This window comes from Pan troglodytes, chromosome 19 (genome assembly GCF_028858775.2).
Source record: "Pan troglodytes isolate AG18354 chromosome 19, NHGRI_mPanTro3-v2.0_pri, whole genome shotgun sequence".
NCBI classification, from domain to species: domain Eukaryota; kingdom Metazoa; phylum Chordata; class Mammalia; order Primates; family Hominidae; genus Pan; species Pan troglodytes.
Window position 1 is genome coordinate 52,555,726 of NC_072417.2, and position 18,609 is coordinate 52,574,334.

Genomic DNA, 18,609 nt, shown 5'->3' on the forward strand with positions numbered 1-18,609 from the left:
CTTGAGGAAATTCTGATCTTCTGTGAGGTTTACAATTTCTTTTAATTAAATTCTAGGAGATAATGCTAGATTCACATGAAGTTGTAAGATACAATACTGAAAGGGCCAGGCATGGTCGCTCACGCCTGTAATTCCAGTACTTTGGGAGGCTGGGGCAGGCGGATCACTTGAGCCCAGGAGTTCAAGACCGGCCTGGGGAACATAGTGAAACCCCATCTCTAAAAAAATAATAATACCTAGAGATCCCTTGTACACTTTAGTTTCTCCCATGGTAACATCTTGCAAAGCTATAGTACAATATCACTCTAAGATACTGACAGTGATACAACACTCTAACTTGTTCAGATTTCCCCAGTTTTATCTGTACTCATTCTTGTTTTTAGTTCTTTGTAATTTTATCACATTGAGATTTCTGCATCCACTGCCAAGATACAACTTCAACATCACAAAGATCCCTCATGTTGCACTTTTATAACTACACCCACTTACCCCTCTCACCTCCCTGTCTCTAACATCTGGCAAACACTAATCTTTTCATTTCTCTAATTTCTCTATTTCAAGAATAGTATCCAAACGGAATCATACTATATGTAGTCTTTAGGGATTGGTTTTTGTCTGACAGCATAATTCCCTTGATATTCATCCAGGTGGTTAAATGTATCAACAGTTTGTTCCTTTTTATTGCTGAATGGTATTCCATGGTATGAATGAACCAGTTCATTCACCTGCTGAAGAACATCCAGTTTTTCAATATTAAGCTGCTATGAACATTTGTGCACAGGTTTTTATTGGAAGGTAAGTTTTCATTTATCTGGGATAAATACAGAGTGCAACTGCTAGGTCATATGGTAATTGCATGTTTCACGTCATAAGAAACCACCAGCCAAGCATGATGGCTCATGCCTGTAATCCCAGCACTTTGGGAGGCCGAGGCGGGCTGATCACCTGAGGTCAGGAGTTCAAAACCAGCCTGACCAACATGGTGAAACCCCATATCTACTAAAAATACAAAAATCAGCCAGGCATTATGGCAGGCACCTGTCATCCCAGCTACTCAGGAGGCTGAGGCAGGAGAATAGCTTGAACCTGGGAGGCAGAGGTTGCAGTGAGCCAAAAATTGGGCCACTGCACTCCAGCCTGTGAGACTCCGTCTACAAATAAATAAATAAACAAACAAACAAACAAACTGCCTAGGCCAGGCACAGTAGCTCACGCCTGTAATCCCAGCACTTTGGGAGGCCTACGCGAGTGGATCGCTTGATTCCAGGAGTTTGAGACCAGCCTGGGAAACATGGCGAAACCCCGTCTCTACAAAAAAAAAAAAAAAAATACAAAAATTAGCCAGGCGTGGTGGTGCATGCCTATAGTCCCAGCTACTCAGGAGACTGAGGAGGGAGGATCACCTGAACCTGAGGAGGGTGAGGCTGCAGTGAGTTGTAATCACGCCACTGTACTCCAGCCTGCGCAACAGAGTGAGACCCTGTCTCAAAAAGAAAAAAAAAAAAGAAAGAAATTGCCTGTTTTCCAGAGCATCTGCACCATTTTAAATTCTCATCAGCAATTTATGAGTGATCTAGCAAAACTTACAATTTTACTCTCTGAGCTATATGCATTTTGTCTGCTATGTATTATTGCTAAGTGTGCCCCACAAACACATTGACACTCTGGTTTGAATATACACAAAAGTAGAGAGAGATGTCAAAAGCAGGACTGATTTTATTAGAAGTCTATTGGTTCATGGATCTTTTTTTCAACTTATGACAACATGACACGCAATTTTCTAAGTGCAGAAATTTGGGTAAGAAATACTGACAAAATAAAGGTCTCCTGCATATGTTTTTGTTTTGGAAGAACTTATTTTAATATAACGGATTTTACCATGCATACTGTGACTTGCTTTTCTCACATTTAAACATGCCTTAGACATTTTCCCACGTCTTTTTTAGATTTCTAAATGGCTACACTGAACCAGGTGTGGTGGTTCACGTTGGTAATCCCAGCACTTTGGGAGGCCTGCGTGGGAGAATTGCTTGAGGCCAGGAGTTTGAGACCAGCTTAGGCAACATAGTGAGACCCTGTCTCTACAAAAAATTAAAAAATTATCTGGGTGTGGTGACACATGCCTGCAGTCCTAGTAACTCTGGAGGCTGAGGCGAGAGAATGGCTTGCGCCCAGGAGGTGAAGGCTGCAGTGAACCATGATCGTACGTACCACTGCACTCCAGCCTGGGCAACAGAGTAAGACCCTGTCTCAAGAAAATAAATAAATAGAAACAAATGGCTATATTATACTCCAGAGCATGCGTATACCACAATTTGGTTATTTCCCTATAACAGATATTTATATGTTGTCCATAATTTTTTGCTATCACAAACAATACTATAATGAATAGCCTTCAACATACATACATACATACATACATATATATACACATACACACACACACACACACACACACACCTGCACATATGAATGAGCATATCTGAGGGCTAGGTCTTAGAAAGAGTGGCCTAAATGACATGCATATTTTATACTGATTTCCAAATTGCTTTCCAAAGAGTCTTCACCAGATTATATTATCACTAAATAGGAGGGGTATTTCCCTGCATCTTCACTGACATTCAAATTGTCAAACTTTAAATATATGCTAATGTGTTAGGGGAACATTAACTGATTATTTTAATTTGCACTTCCCTCAGTAATAAAGTGAGACATCTTTTTCATATATTTATATTTAGTGATCAGATATATTTCTTCTGGAAATGCTTGTTTTTCTACTGGGCATGCTTTATATTCTATATTTACAGGAACACAACACAGCTACCCATTATACTTGTAGCTGTTATTTTAAATACATTTTTTCCAAAGCACTTTCCAATTATATAGTTCTGTATCCTATGACAGAAGTTTCACATATTGTACTCAAATCCTTCTAATACAAGTTAATAAAAAATGATAGTTACTTACCCAGGTCACCAAAATGAGCGGCCTCCATGTGGCTTGGCTGCTTCTTAAGTGTGGCTGTCCTGCTACTTGAAAAGGAGTCCATGTTGGCAGAAATGGCATTGATTGCAACATGACTTGGTCCTGCAGCCTCCAGCAAGGCATGATTTTTAGTGCTTTTTTGTGGGGAATGTACGGATATTGAAGCTATAATTTTTCAAAAAATTGTTAAGAATTAAACACAATTTGATAGCCTAAAACTCTCATAAGGGGGCTTTCAGAGAACTTTAAAAATTAAATTTTGTAACATTACTCTTAAGTCAGCATACTCAGCAAAAAATACTTAAGAGGAAAAGTAACTTAATCAAGTGGTGGAAAATAGGAAAAAAAACATTCTATTTTTTTTTTTTTTTTTTTCCCCAGACAGAGTCTTGCTCTGTCACCCAGGCTGGAGTGCAGTGGCATGACCTCGGCTCACTGCAACCTCTGCCTCCCATGTTCAAGTGATTCTCCTGCCTCAGCCTCCCAAGTAACCAGGATTACAGGCATGAGCCACCACACCCAGCCAGAAAACATTCTAATATTATTTATAATTCTCAAAATACTGTGCCAAAAAGTTAAATAAAAAGAGGTAGATCATTCTCTGAGAACTTCTACTGTGGATAAAAAGTAACAAAGCCAGAAAGCATTCTAAAATACGGATTATTTTTAAATCCTTAAACCTTGCTTGCTTTAGGAACAAAACTAAAATTGCAGAATAAATGCTTGGGGTGGGGGGAAACCTAGAAAAATATTCCTCAGGCCAGGCATGGTGGCTCACGCCTGCAATCGCAGTACTTTGGGAGGCCAAGGTGGGTGGATCACCTGAGGTCAGGAGTTCAAGACCAGCCTGACCAACATGGTGAAACCCTGTCTCTACTAAAAATACAAAAAATTAGCTGGGTGTGGGGGCAGGTGCCTGTAATCCCAGCTACTTGGGAGACCGAGGCAGGAGAATTGCTTGAACCTGGGAGGCGAAGGTTGCAGTGAGCTGAGATTGCACCACTGCCCTCCAGCCTGAGCAACGGGAGTGAAACTCCATCTCAAAAAAAAAAAACAAAAAAAGATAAAGCACACTAAAAATTCATAAAATATATTTTTAGTAGTCTGAAGAAATATCAGTATCACCCCTTTGGCTTCAGAATAAAGATAATTTCAGTCATTCAATAATAGTTGTGGGAATTACAAAATGAAGAGTGACTGTCTTCAAACTATTTTTTCAATGTTAAAAGAAGGTTTATTTTTATTTTCATGAGAAATTGGAGCAAAATAATTTTTAGCTTATTTATAAACAAAAGCCAGTTTTCGTGTTCAGACAAGTACAAGTAAGAGTCTATAGGAATGGTGAGACTCTCGCATTGTTTCTTAATTAGATGTATATAATGTAAAATGCTACTAACTCATTTGTACAAGGCTTTCCCCGGTCCCTCTTAACATCTCTCTTAGAACTAGTAACTTATTTTTACCACTCCTTCCTGATAGTCTATCTTTCTTGGTCTCCATGGTATTATACTCTCCTAATTTCCTCTTCTATCTGCTCATTCCTCTCATTCTTTTAATACCCATTTATCAACACCCAGTGTGTCAGATATAGCCTGCTTCTTTGGCTCCCCTTCTTGAGGCTATCTGTTCTTCTTTTATTCTTTCTGCTAGAAAGCATATTTACTCTCAAATCTTTAATTATTACCAGAGCAATAATTTTCAAACTTTTTAAAAGGTGAAACCTCCTTTGCTTCCCACCAAAATAAACTTAACAAGGGACCGGGTGCAGTGGTTCACGCCTGTAATCCCAGAACTTTTGGAGGCTGAGGCAGGCAGATCACGAGGCCAGGAGTTCGAGACCAGTCTGGCCAACATGGTGAAACCCCATCTCTACTAAAAATACAAAAAAAATTAGCTGGGCTTGGTGGCGCGAGCCTGTAATCCCAGCTACTTGGGAGGCTGAGGCAGGAGAATCACTCGAACCCGAGAGGCAGAGGTTGCAGTGAGCTGCACGATCTCGCCACTGCCCTCCAGCCTGGGCAACAGAGCGAGAATCTGTCTCAGAAACAACAACAACAACAACAAAAAAGTAATTCTGGCAAATTCAAGGGAAACATCTTACTCACACCCTCCTCATGGACTCTTTGCAACAGCTCCTGGGGTACACCTCTGCAGAGCAGATGAAAAAGCCCTGATCTGTATCTGTGACTTGTCTTTGACCTGGGCTTTGGTCTTGTATCACTGATTACTCGCTACTAAGCATTCCCACCCACATTGACTTTACCATCTCAAGCACAATCTGTCTAAATATCAACTTAAAACATCATCATCTGATTCTCCTCTCAATTTCCCTGTCTGTTCAATCCGCCAGTCTCCAAAACTCAAAATCTTGGTCCCACTCTTTTTCACTGTTATCTGTTTACTTGCCAAGATTTGTTGACTTTTCCTTCAAGATGTTTAAACATTTACTTATCTGTTTATTTTTAACACCTCACCCTCAGTGCAAGTCTTTCTGTATTATAACATAAAAACTTCCGGGGTCTCCATCCTGCAAATCTCTTCCAGACTAACCTTTCATAAACACCATACTTACAGCATCAATATCTTGCTCAAAAACCTACAGTGGCTTCCTGCTTCCTCTGTCTCAATTCTCTTTTCTGGTCTTTACAGCCTTCTATACCTTCATCTCAATCTTTCTGTAAAAATCTCCCTCTACTTGTCTGAAGGCCCCTTTGCCCAATATATCCTCAAATAAGAAGCTGGGCTGGTAGGGAGAAGAGAAAGAATCTCTCATTCAAATCTTTCTTATTCTTCAACTTTTATACAAGGTAAGTGTCATTGCCATGAAGTCTTCCCTAAACTTCAGAAATCATTTGTTGATCTCAAATTCCTCTGAACTCCTTGCAGTGCTTCACTCAACAAACTGAAGGCTATGTTAAAACTAGATAATGATAGCTACCAATGGAGGACCTACTATATACCAGGCACTATATGAGTTTCTCTATGTATCTTTTTTTTTTTTTTTTTGGATATTATTTCATCTATCTCTCAGGACAATCTTGTAAGACCATATTTTCCTCATTTTAGAGATGAAGACTAAAATGAAAACAAGTTGAATACTTTGCCCTAGATTAATGAGCTAGTAAACAGCCATTTCAACAGGCAGGATTTCAACTTAGGTTTGCTAGACTCTAAATATCACTCTCTAACCTTTGGTTTAAAACTCAGACCTTAAAATTACTGTGCATATAAAATAACATATGTAACATATATAAATGAATGACTCAAAAGCACCTCCCACCCAACATAACAAAACTGAACATATAATTTCCTGGTTTGGTTCTGTTAGGCAAGCCAGAAGGTAGGTATCAATCTTAAATATCCCTCTCTCTCACACCTCATATTTAATCAATAATAAACTTCTATCCATTTTGCCTCCTAATTTTTTTTCAAGTCCGTTCACATCTCTTTACTTCCATCACTACCAATCTAGGCTAAGCCATCTGTGGAATTACTTGATTAATGTTCCTCTCCCCTACTAATCTGTAAGTTCAATGAGGGCAGGACCTAAGTCTTTTTTGTTCACCGTTATAGTCAGTTTTTGTCTAATGCCCAGAACAGAAGAAGTGTTCTATAAATGGCAGCTATTATTATTTTGGTCTATTTGCTACTGTTCTGTGTATAAGTTTGTCTTTCTAACCAGACTGCAAACGTCTTGAGGGGCTGTTTCTTGTACTGCTTCTGTATTATCCTAAGGATAAGTCAGTGAATGTTAAGCACAGATTATGTACCTCATAATCAGAGTATAAACACAGAATTTTTTAGCCCAGTAGAGATTTAGAAATTAGCTAGGCCAATCCCCCCATTCAACAAATGAAGACTCTGAAGAAAGTTACAACTTCCCAAGGTCATACTGTTAGTGGCAAAGTTTAGAGTGGAAGACTGGTGTTCTCACTGCCTGAAACATCTAAGTTCCTTCCTTCTACTATAGTCAGATCTAGTCTTTACAGGTCTCTGCTTGAGAAGGGCTTTAAGCCTTTATCACTGCCAATCAAGTTTTGCTCAAAGAAGGCAGTTTGAACTAATGTGGAATCTAACTGGCTTTACATAAGAAATAAGTAAACTAGGCTGTAAGGTACCTTACTTTTTTCCCTAATTTTACAACTTGCCTAAGTTATAATTAGTCTTCTCCAGCAAATTGAGCATATAGAATAAATACTCAGTGCAAGCAATACAACATAAAAACATTTGAAGGAAAAATCTAAATAAGTAGCAATCTACAGATTTTATGGAAATAAATTGATGAAATTAATATGTAATGACTATGGAAACAATTTCCATTATAATTTTCCCACTTCAATCTCTGTACACTGGACAAATAAAATCAGTGAGTAATACAGCATCTTTAAAAAGCATGCTCTAATCTATAAACAAGGACAATGTATCAATCCCAACAAAAAATAAACAAAATATATTTTAAATTAAGGTTGTTCATTCAAATAAAAAAGCAAAAACTGTAATCAACCATACTTCTGGATAAATGACAGAAAACTAAGCCTTATAAGTGTCAGTGCTTTCCTACAGTTAACAGACTGCTCAGTTAAGAGTATTCTTCATTTTTTGTCTTACTAAATAAATAAAGTGAACTATTCACTTTTAGGGAACAATTAAATGTGTGATTAATAAGAAGGGCACTGGTTCACTGTAATCACTAGGATGGCCAATACACACAAGGCTCAGTAAAAGCCTACTTATGGCCAGGCATGGTGGCTCACGCCTGTAATCCCAGGACTTTGGGAGGCCAAGACGAGTGGATCACTTGAGGTCAGGAGTTTGAGACTGGCCTGGCCAACACGGTGAAACCCTGTCTCTACTAAAAATACAAAAATTAGCTGGGCATGGTGGCGGCCACCTGTAATCCCAGCTACTCGGGAGGCTGAGGCAGGAGAATCGCTTGAACCCGGGAGGTGGATGTTGCAGTGAGCCGAGATGGCACCACTGCACTCCAGCCTGGGGATAAGAGCAAGACTCCATCTCAAAAAAATAAAATTAAGGTAAAAAAAGCCTACTTATGGCCGGGCGCGGTGGCTCATGCTTGTAATCCCAGCACTTTGGGAGGCCGAGGCGGGCGGATCACAAGGTCAGGAGATCGAGACCATACTGGCTAACATGGTGAAACCCTGTCTCTACTAAAAAATACAAAAAATTAGCCAGGCGTGGCGCCGTGCACCTGTAGTCCCAGCTGCTGGGGAGGCTGAGGCAGGAGAACGGTGTGAACCCGGGAGACAGAGCTTGCAGTGAGCCAAGATCGCGCCACTGCACTCCAGCCTGGGTGACAGAGCAAGACTCTGTCTCCAAAAAAAAAAAAAAAAAAAGCCTACTTATTATATGCTAGATGTTAAAGCATTATACAGGTTAAAGAGGGAAATAAATCAAAATCATAAGTAATTATAAAATAAGGCAGAAACGATTAATGCCAAAAGAGAGAGTATAACAGGATTAAAGAGCTCACAAATGCAAAGCACATCACTTTTTAATGCAGTGGACTGCCAAGGGCAGAACTTACCTTTAATGGACTTGACATCTGAGGTCTTCTCTTGTTCTTTGCCTTTCACTAGAACACAAAAAGATAATTATGACCAACTTTTGCAGTCAGAGATCCATTCTATAACACTGTAAAAATTAGACCAGCTTTATTCTAAGATGAGTATTCAAAGTTCTAGAACAATGGACAGCCTTGGAGGAGGGCACAGGAGGGTAGTTGTCAGCAAAGGCTTCTCTAAGGAAGTGACCTTGGAACAGCATCCAGTCAAAAGAGTTGAACCTGCTTATGGAGAGACAATGTAGTCACAACATCTGGGGTCAAATTCTGGCTCTACCACTTATAAGCCATGTGATCTTGGACAAGTTACTTACTTCTCTGGGTCTTAATTTTCTTGATTTATAAAATTAGGTCAATAATAAAAACTACCTTAGAGGGTTATTGATGAAAAAAAATATATACCTGTAAGGGGCTTAGAAGAGTAACTAGCACAGTAAATTGAGGACAAATGCTAACCAATATTATTACCGTGTGTCATCCATAGTACTAGCTACTAGAAGCATAGTGAAGAAAGGTCTTTGGTTGTGTATCATATCTTATTACTTATTCCTCCCATAGCATCAAGTGAAAACATCCTAAGCCTCTAACACTCAGAGTATAATAATTTGTCTGGGCCAGGCACGGTGGCTCACGCCTGTAATTCCAGCACTTTGGGATGCCAAGGCGGGTGGATCACCTGAGGTCAGTAGCTCAAGACCAGCCTGGCCAACATGGTGAAACCCCATCTCTACTAAAAATACAAAACAATGAGCTGGGTGTGGTGGTGGACACCTGTAAGCCCAGCTACTTGGGAGCTGAGGCAGATAATTGCTTGAACCCAGGAGGCGGAGGTTGCAGTGAGCCGTGATCGCGACACTGTACTCCAGCCTGGGAGACAAAGAGAGACTCCGTCTAAAAAAATAAAAGATAAAGAATAATTTGTCTGTAAAATAATCATATAATTGCTTCCTTATTACATAAAACAGTAAAAATTCTGCTGTAGATAAGCTAATATGACATCCAAGATAGGAAGGTGCCCAGCAGCTTAAGCCAAGTGTGAATTCTATTACAGGATCTGACATAAGACTATTTTTAACCCTCTTTTCTTGTTTTTTTTTTTCAACATTAAAAAATCTTACCAGGAAAAGGTTATCAAAATAAGAAATGCCAAAACGTGCCCATCTCTGTATTTGTGCTCTTAAACATTGAAAGGTGAAAGGCTAGTAGCAGGAAATAACTCGCCCTCAGAGTATCTGGATGAAGTCAATACATCAACTGTTGAGTGCCTGGTATGTGCCAGACATGCTCCCAGCTCAGAAAAGGCAATGATTTTGCCTTCAAAAAGTCTACATTCAAGTGTGTGGAGACTAACATGAAAAAAATAAATAAGATCGTTGCAGGTACTGATCACTGCTGTCAGGAAGATGACATTTAAAAATGTTGTAGGGTCACTGGTGTTTGCAGCCCTCTCAGCAGCATCTGCCCATGGACTACATCACTCACTTTAAACATTAACTTGTCTTGGCTTCCTTGACTCTTCTCTTCTGCATATACATCTGTATTTCCTGGCTGATCCTACCCATTCTTAAGGCTTACAATACCATAGGTACGCTGTTACTCCTAAATTTATATCTCCATCCTAAATCTTTTATCTCAAATTCATATAGCTAACCACCTACCTGCCATCTTCCATAATTCCACTTGTCTAAAAGGGAACATGTCATCTTCTCCCAAACCTGTTCCTACCTCAGTCTTCATCTTCCCTCATGAATGACACTGTCATCCACCCACTACTCAGACCAAAATTCCGGAAGTCATCCTTAACATGGTCTGTTTATTACCTTCCACATACAAACTATGACCAACTGATTCTACTGCCAAAATAAACCACCACGGTTCCACTTTTACCACCTAAAAACATTCTCCTACTATCAATCAGATCTCCTATGTTATACTTCTAACATATACACAACTCAACAATCAAATATCAGCATTTTGCTTTATTTCCTTCTGTCCCCCTAAGTATTATACATAGACTTTAGAGTTCCTATGAATCACCACCTGACCCTTCCTTTCCCAGATATAAATACTTACTAAATTAGATATTTTCTGGCCGAGCGCAGTGGCTCACGCCTGTAATCCCAGGACTTTGGGAGGCCAAGGCGGGTGGCTCACTTAAGGTCAGGAGTTCGAGACCAGCCTTGCCAACATGGTGAAACCCTGTCTCTAATGAAAACACAAGAATTAGCAGGGTGTGGTGGCGGGTACCTGTAGTCCCAGCTACTTAGAAGGCTGAGGCAGAAGAATCGCTTGAACCCGGGAGGCTGAGATTGCGGTGAGCTGAGATTACACCACTGTACCCCAGCCTGGGTGACAGAGCAAAACTCTGTCTTAAAAATAAATAAATAAATAAATAAAGACATTTTCCTTCCATGTACGTTTTTTGACTATGACCACATACAAATACTTTTTATTTTTATTTTTTTGAGACACGGTCTTGCTTTGTTGTCCAGGCTAGAGTGTAGTGGCCTGATAACACTCGAACTCCTGGGCTCAAGTGATCCTCTCATGCCACCATGCCTAATTATCCTTTCTGTTGTTGAGATGGGGTCTTGCTATCTCGCCCAGGCTAGTCTTGTACACCTGGGCTCAAGTGATCCTCCTGCCTCAGCCTCCCAAAGTGCTGGGATTACAGGTGTGAGCCACCACACCCAGCCAAACGTGTATATATATACATGTATGTATTTTTTTTAATGGCATTATTCTGCACATCTTTAAAAATCACGCAAATGGCTGAGCACGGTGGCTCACGCCTGTAATCCTAGCACTTTGGGAGGCCAAGTTGGGTGGAACACTTGAGGTCAGGAGTTCAAGACCAGCCTGGCCAACATGGTGAAACCCTGTGGCCACTAAAAATAGGAAAATGAGCTGGGCATGGTGGTGCATGCCTGTAATCCCAACTACTCGGGAGGCTGAGGCAGGAGAATCACTTTAACCCAGGAGGTGGAGGTTGCAGTGAGCTGAGATCACGCCACTGCACTCCAGCCTGGGCAACAGAGTGAGACTCCATCTCAAAAAAAAAAAAAAAAAAATTAATTACACAAATGACACTCTATACATATCTGACCTGTATTCATTCAATAATCTGACATGACTATTGAACCAGTTCTAGTTCATTCACGCAGCTCTAGTTTATTCATTTTAGCTACTTAATTGTTTTATAAATATACCTTTACTCATCTTCCTGTTAATGAACATTTACTTTATTTCCTAATTTTCACTTAAACATTCAACTAGTGAACATTCTAGTACACGTCTTCCTATGCATATAAGCAAGAATTTCTCTAGGATAAGCCTCTAGACATGGAATTGCTAGGTAACAAATTATGTGCATTTTTTTCAGCCAGGAGCATTGGCTCACGCCTCTAATCCCAGCACTTTGGGAAGCAGCTCACCTGAGGTCAGAAGTTCGAGACCAGCCTGGCCAACATGGCAAAACCCTGTCTCTACTAAAAATACAAAACTTAACCGGGCGTTGTGGCACACGCCTGTAATCCCAGCTACTCAGGAGGCTGAGGCAGGAGAATTGCTTGAACCCAGGAGGCAGAGATTGTGGTGAGCCGAGATCATGCCACTGCATTCTAGCCTGGGCAACATAGACTGTCTCAAAAAAATAAATAAAAAACAAATTATGTGCATTTTTAATGAAAGTGACTGTACCAGTTCCATGCACTCATATAGCCATGCTTCATATTCTCATCCTTGGTATTTTTAATTTTGCCAACTTACTAGTTTTGAAATGGCATTTGATGTTTTTAATTCATTTCCTTGTTTCCTTTGAGGTTAAACATCCTTTCATGTTTATTGGTCATTTTGGTTTCCTCTTTTGTGAACTGCCTCTTCACGTCCCTTGTCTTTTACTTATTACTTGCAGAAATTCCATACACGTCCTGGATGTAAATCTTCTCTTCTAGAAGTATCTTAGGTATACTTTATTGTATGAAAGTTTTAGGTTTTTTGCTTTGTTTTGTTTTGTTTTTTTGAGACGGAATCTCACTCTGTCGCCCAGGCTGGAGTGCAGTGGCACGATCTCAGCTCACTGCAAGCTTCGCCTCCCGGGTTCAGGCCATTCTCCTGCCTCAGCCTCCCAAGTAGCTGGGACTACAGGTGCCCGCCACCACGCCCGGCTAATTTTTTGTATTTTTAGTAGAGACGGGGTTTCACTGTGTTAGCCAGGATGGTTTCAATCTCCTGACCTGGTGATCTGCTCACCTCGGCCTCCCAAAGTACTGGTATTACAGGAATGAGCCACCGCGCTTGGCGAAAGTTTTAAGTTTTAACGTAGTCAAATTTACACAACATGGATTATATTTTCCTGTGTCTTATTTTAAGCAATATCCCTTCCTATCCTGAGATCAGGATTTTTCCCCCTACCTGTTCTTCTACATGACTTCAAGTTTTGTTTTTTTAACATTCTGGGCTCTTATCTACCTGGAATTTGTTTCTGCATCAGGGATTGGCAAACTACAGCCCATGGGCCAAATACAACCCACTACCTTTTGTTTTGTTTTGCTTTAAGACTCCGTCACCCTGGCTGGAGTGCAGTGGTGCTATCTCGGCTCACTGCAACCTCTGCCTCCTGGGTTCAAGTGATTCTTGTGTCTTAGCCTCCAGAGTAGCTGGAATTATAGACACCCACCATCATGCCCAGCTATTTTTTGTATTTTTAGTAGAGACGGGGTTTCACCATGTTGGCCAGGCTGGTCTCAAACTCCTGACCCCAAGTGATCCATCTGCCTTAGCCTCCCAAAGTGCTGGCCATGCCTAAACTGGCCCACTACCAGTTTTTGTAAGTAAAGTTTTATCGTAGCACAGCCATGCCCATTTGTTTACATATTGTCTATGGCTTCAAGGATAGAGGAGAGTGTGACAGAAACCATATGGTCTGGAAAGCCTAAAATATTTATGATTTGGCCCTTAACAGAAAAAGTCTGTTGATCTGATATATATGAGAGGAGGCAGGAAATTATTTTTTGCCAGATGATGGATAACTAGCATCATTTACAGATCAGTCTATCTTTTCCCAACTAGGAACTCTATATCCGAAATTCCCATATATACCTGGGTCTGTTTCTGTGCATTTGTTTTGAATATATACCATAAGTATCAAGAATGGAATGGAAACCAAATGGAAGCCTATGGCAAAATAATGCTGCCTCCTCAATCTTTATAAAACCAGCTCCCTCTTGACATTTAAGCTAAGATTTGAATGTCATCTCCTTAGAGGACGTCCTTAACCACTCAATCTTAACAGAGATGACTGCCTAGACCAGGGTGTTAATTGTCACAGATGGTGAGACGTGGTAGGATTTCGATATGTGTGAGGTAGACCTAACAGATTTGCTGATGGATCAGATATAGAGTAGGAGGAAAGAAGAGGTTCAAAGATGTACTAAAGTTTTGGGCTGAGCAACTAAAAATCCAAAAATGCAGCCGGGAGCGGTGGCTCATGCCTGTAATCCCAGCCTTTGGGAGGCCGAGGCGGGCAGATCACCTGAGGTCAGGAGTACAAAACCAGCCTGACCAACATGGTGAAACCCTGTCTCCAAAAATTAGCTGGTCATGGTGGCGCATGCCTGTAATTCCAGCTACTTGCGAGGCTGAGGCAGGAGAATCACTTGAACCCAAGAGGCGGAGGTTGCAGTGAGCCAAGATCCGCCACTGCACTCCAGCTTGAACAATAAGAGCGAAACTCCATCTCAAAAAAAAGAAAAGAAAAAAAGCCAAAATACTACTTCTTGAGAAAAACTGATGAGCAGGTTTAAAATGACTAAATCTGGCATAAAATTTTAGATATTGTAAGTTGAAGGTATCTACTGGATTAAGCTTGTCCATCCCGCGGCCCAGGATGGCTCTGAATGTGCCCAACACAAATTCGTAAACTTTCTTAAAACATTATAAGTTTTGCGATTTTTTTTTTTAGCTCATCTGCTATTGTTAGCGTTAGTGTACTCTATGTGTGGCTCAAGACAATTCTTCTTCCAATGTGGCCTAGGGAAGCCAAAAGACTGGACACCTCTATATTGGTCAGGTAGAGATACAAAGTGAACCTAAAGTTGGATATACCAGTCTGGATTCAGGGGCAAGGATCCAACGTAGTGATGTAAATTTGGGACTCAATGCATTGATGGTATTTAAAGTCTGAATCGAATCCCTAACAGGACCATCTCCAGCTTCTACTCTTACCACATCCAGCCTCCAAAAAGCACCTAGAATGATTTTTTTTTTTTTTTTTTGAGACAAGATCTCACTGTGTTGCAGTGGTGGGATCATAGCTTACTGCAGCCTCAAACTCCTGGGCTCAAGTGATCTTTCTGCTTCAGCCTCCTGAATAACTCACAACACCCAGCTATTTATTTTTTCTTTTTGTAGAGATGGAGTCTCTCTACATTGTACAGGTTGATCTCGAACTGGCCTCAGGTGATCCTCCTGTCTCAGCCTCCCAAAGCCCTTGATTACAGGCATGAGCCACCGTGCCCTAGAATGATCTTTTTAAGATATAAGTTCAGATCACTCCTCTTTCAAAATTTTAAATTAATATTCTTTCTGTATTTTGTTTGACACATGGTCTCACTTTGTCATCCAGGCTGGAGTGTAGTGACTCAAATATGGCTCATTGTAGCCCCCACCTCCTAGGCTCAAGTGATCCTTCTGCCTCAGCCTCCTGAGTAGCTGGGACCACAGGTGTGCACCATCATACCCAGCAATTTTTTAAATGTTTTGTACAGGTCTCATGTTGCTCAGGCTGGTCTTGAACTCCTGGGTTCAAGCTATATTCCTGCCTCGGCCTCCTAAAATACTGGGATTACAGATATGAACCACCATGTTTGGCATCTCAGCATTAGGAATAAAACCTAACCATGGCCCGTAGAGCTCTCAATCACCCGACACTTGCCTACATCTATGCTCCAGTCACAGTAGCCTTCTTTCCTCTCTTGAAGGGCACCATGCTCTTTCTTGCCTCCTGACCTTTGAACATGCGATTCCCTGGCCTCTCTAGTTACCTCCTACTGATCCTTCAGCTCTAAGTTTCAAGGTCACCTGCTGAGTCCTCTCTCTAACATCTAACCAAAATGCATTTCTCCTCTTAATCTTTCATAACACTTTACTCAACTTGTAAGTATACACCTATACACACACACTTACATGGAGCGAGAGGGAGAAGAGAGAAGATTTGTTTGCTTACTTATTATCTGTCTACCCCAGTAGACAATAAGCTCCATGGGTGCAGGGACATTCTCTGGTTCACTACTCAATCGTGAGGGCCTAGCACAGCATCTGGCAGACTCTGGACACTCAAAAGATATTTGCTGAATAGAGACAACAGTCTCTTGTGCAATATGCAGTTTGCCTCATTATTCTTAGAATGCTTTCCCCCCTTAAAAAAACAAAAGTTAACCACTTCAATACCAATAAATTAGAGAGCTATTAGGTATACCCCTGCCTTACCAATAAAGCTTCCTCCTACTATTTTACCGGTTTCATTCATTAAGCACTTTCATGCATTCATCACCTGGCATCAGTCACCAAAACCGTGTACCCACTTAAGAAGTATTTAAAGTCATTCAGAGTTCAATGGGCCTTTGGGAATCATCTAATTCTCAGCTGATAGAAGACAGAAAAGTAGGTTAACTGGTCTGCCCCTGTTACAGTTAGCAGCAGAGCTGTCATATGAAACCAAGTTCGATTTTGTTTAGTGCTTTTTCCAAAACCGATTTCTGGCTGGCCGTGGTGGCTCATGCCTGTAATCCTGGCACTTTGGGAGGCCGAGGTAGGAGGCCCACTTGAGGTCAGGGGTTCAAGACCAGCCTAACATGGTGAAGCCCCGTTTCTACTAAAAATACAAAAATTAGCCGGGCATGGTGGGGCATGGGTAATCCCAGCTACTTGGGAGGCTGAGGCAGGAGAATCGATTAAACCTGGGAGACAGAGGTTGCAGTGAGCCGAGATTGAGATCGCGCCATTGCACTCCAGCCTGGGCAACAAGAGCGAAACTCCGTCTCAAAACAAAAAAAGAAAACAAAACCCATTTCTGTCTGGTACTTTTTTTTTTGAGACGGAGTTTCGCTCTTGTTGCCCAGGCTGGAGTGCAATGGTGCTATCTCGGCTCACCGCAACCTCCGCCTCCCAGGTTCAAGCGATTCTCCTGCTTCAGCCTCCCAAGTAGCTGGCATTACAGGCATGCGCCACCACCCTGGCTAATTTTGTATTTTTAGTAGACACGGGGTTTCTCCATGTTGGTCAGGCTGGTCTTGAACTCCCGATCTCAGGTGATCTACCCGCCAAGCCTCCCAAAGTGCTGGGATTACAGGCGTGAGCCACCGCGCCCGGCCTCTGTCTGGTACATTTTATCTGAAGCAACAGGAATTGACAGGAAAAATCACTGCTGTCCACAGACCCACACTTGCTCACTTCGGGTATGTATTTTTAATGAAGTGCAACAACGTTACCCAGAATCAAAATCAAGCTGTTTCTACGTAAACATTGGGCAGGTAATACAACTGAAAATCAAAAATGTAAGTAGTTCGCTTGTAAGTTAGGGTTCCAGTAGTTAGCAAACTTGCAAAGTCATCAAAAGTAGTGGTCTTCCTGTTGGGGAACTTTAGCAATAAGTAATTTTATTTTAGTAACAGCAGTAACTACCCCTCCCCCCAAAGAGGAAATTGGAAGACAGCACTGGGTGAAGAAAACAATTTTTTCACGTGTTGCTTTTAGACATAAAACCCTGAATATTTGGAAACTTCAGACTTCCATAATAAGGTTCTAAAGAGATTTCCTTGATCTTGATCCACGGTCCTCAAAGAAACACAAAAAAACTAACCCCCACCTAAGAACTGTTCTTAACCAAACAGGCAGGAACTTCTATGGGCTTTAGCAATCGCTTCTGAACCAGCGCGACAATACTCCTCTGACCTCGCGCAAGAAGGCCACCTTCTCCCTCCCAGAAGAGTCCCGGAGCAGAGCAAGGCACTCAGGGGGCATCTGCGCCGAGGTCGAGGCTCGCTGAAGGCCTTGCTGCCGCCTTGGGGAAAGCCCTCGCAGGCCCACCTGCCCCACCGCCGCCCCCGAGGCCCGGCCTGACTCCCCGCCGGCGCCCCCTCAGCTACCTTTCCGCCGGAAGAAGGACATGGCGGGGCCCGGGTCGGGGCGGAGGGTGCGGGGGGACTGGCGCGGGGAGGGCCCGGCTCCCCTCATTCAGCAACCGGCCCGGACTTCCGGGTCCAGAGGGGCCGCTGCACTAGCGCGAAAAAGGACCCTTCTTCCGGGAGTGGGCCCCACCGCCTCCTCGGGATGCCCAGGCAGCTCCAGCCGCCATATTATCAACAAGCCGCCCGCCCGGAGTTCCGGTCCTTCCCCGCGCTAGGCTTCACGGGAGGTCAAGCGCCGGCCCCGCCCCTTTTCCCCATCCCCCTCCCGCGGGTGCAGGGGCGCACGCCCGCATCGCCCACGTGACCCGCGCGTGCTACCCGCGCCTCTTTCCCGGGCCTTGGGTGCCTGGAGCGAGCCACCGTTCCTGTAGCTGTTTTGTGGCGTCTGTCGCCGGCCCCCGGTGGAGCGCTGCAGACCCAGTCTCTGCAAAACTAACTCCCTGGGGCGGGAGCCCTCCCAGCAGCTGGAACGGGGCGGGCCTTAGGTCCCCGGCTTCCGGCCCCTGGGCACCCTTCAAATTGTGCCCTTCTAAAAGGCAGGGTCAACCCTGCCACGCTCCAGCTCGACCCCTCCTGCTCCTCCGTTTGAGTTTTGCTCACAGGCGCTGGCTGGCACGAGCAGCTTCACCCTGCACCCCAGCCCCTGCTTCCTCAGGAGAACCCGCCACGGCCTGCGGGTTCGAGGCGATGCAGAACCCTGATTAGGAAAAGGCACAACCTGCTGCATGCGGAACCAGCAGCTCCCTGGATCATTAGCGAATGAAAAGGGGAAGCGGGCTTATTTCGGAGTGCAGTCACTGCGAATGCTCAACTTTGTAAGGGACTGCAACATAAAAGCCTCGCCAGTATTTAAAA

The 18,609-nt window shown here is 42.6% G+C and overlaps 1 protein-coding gene across 9 annotated transcripts in view; it reads right to left on the minus strand.

Annotated features, from left to right (window-relative positions):
* AKAP10 (A-kinase anchoring protein 10) overlaps positions 1–18,188 on the minus strand; it is a 75,254-nt gene extending 57,066 nt beyond the window's left edge. For 5 of the 9 annotated variants that reach the window (XR_010152989.1, XR_001710898.4, XR_001710900.3 and 2 more), the window contains exons 1-3: positions 17,713–17,997; positions 8,531–8,578; positions 2,968–3,150 (exon numbers count right to left, since the gene is read on the minus strand). Coding sequence is in view for 5 of the 9 variants with exons in the window: in XM_054670400.2 (XP_054526375.1) it covers positions 2,968–3,150; positions 8,531–8,578; positions 17,713–17,800 (319 nt within the window). In the remaining 4 variants the exon portion in view is untranslated. Of the gene's footprint in view, positions 1–2,967; positions 3,151–8,530; positions 8,579–10,639; positions 10,772–17,712 lie in introns of those variants that run through there. The other 4 variants (XM_016932217.4, XM_016932219.4, XM_063798916.1 and 1 more) reach the window with 4 other exon arrangements.
* Between the last annotated feature and the right edge of the window lie 421 nt (positions 18,189–18,609).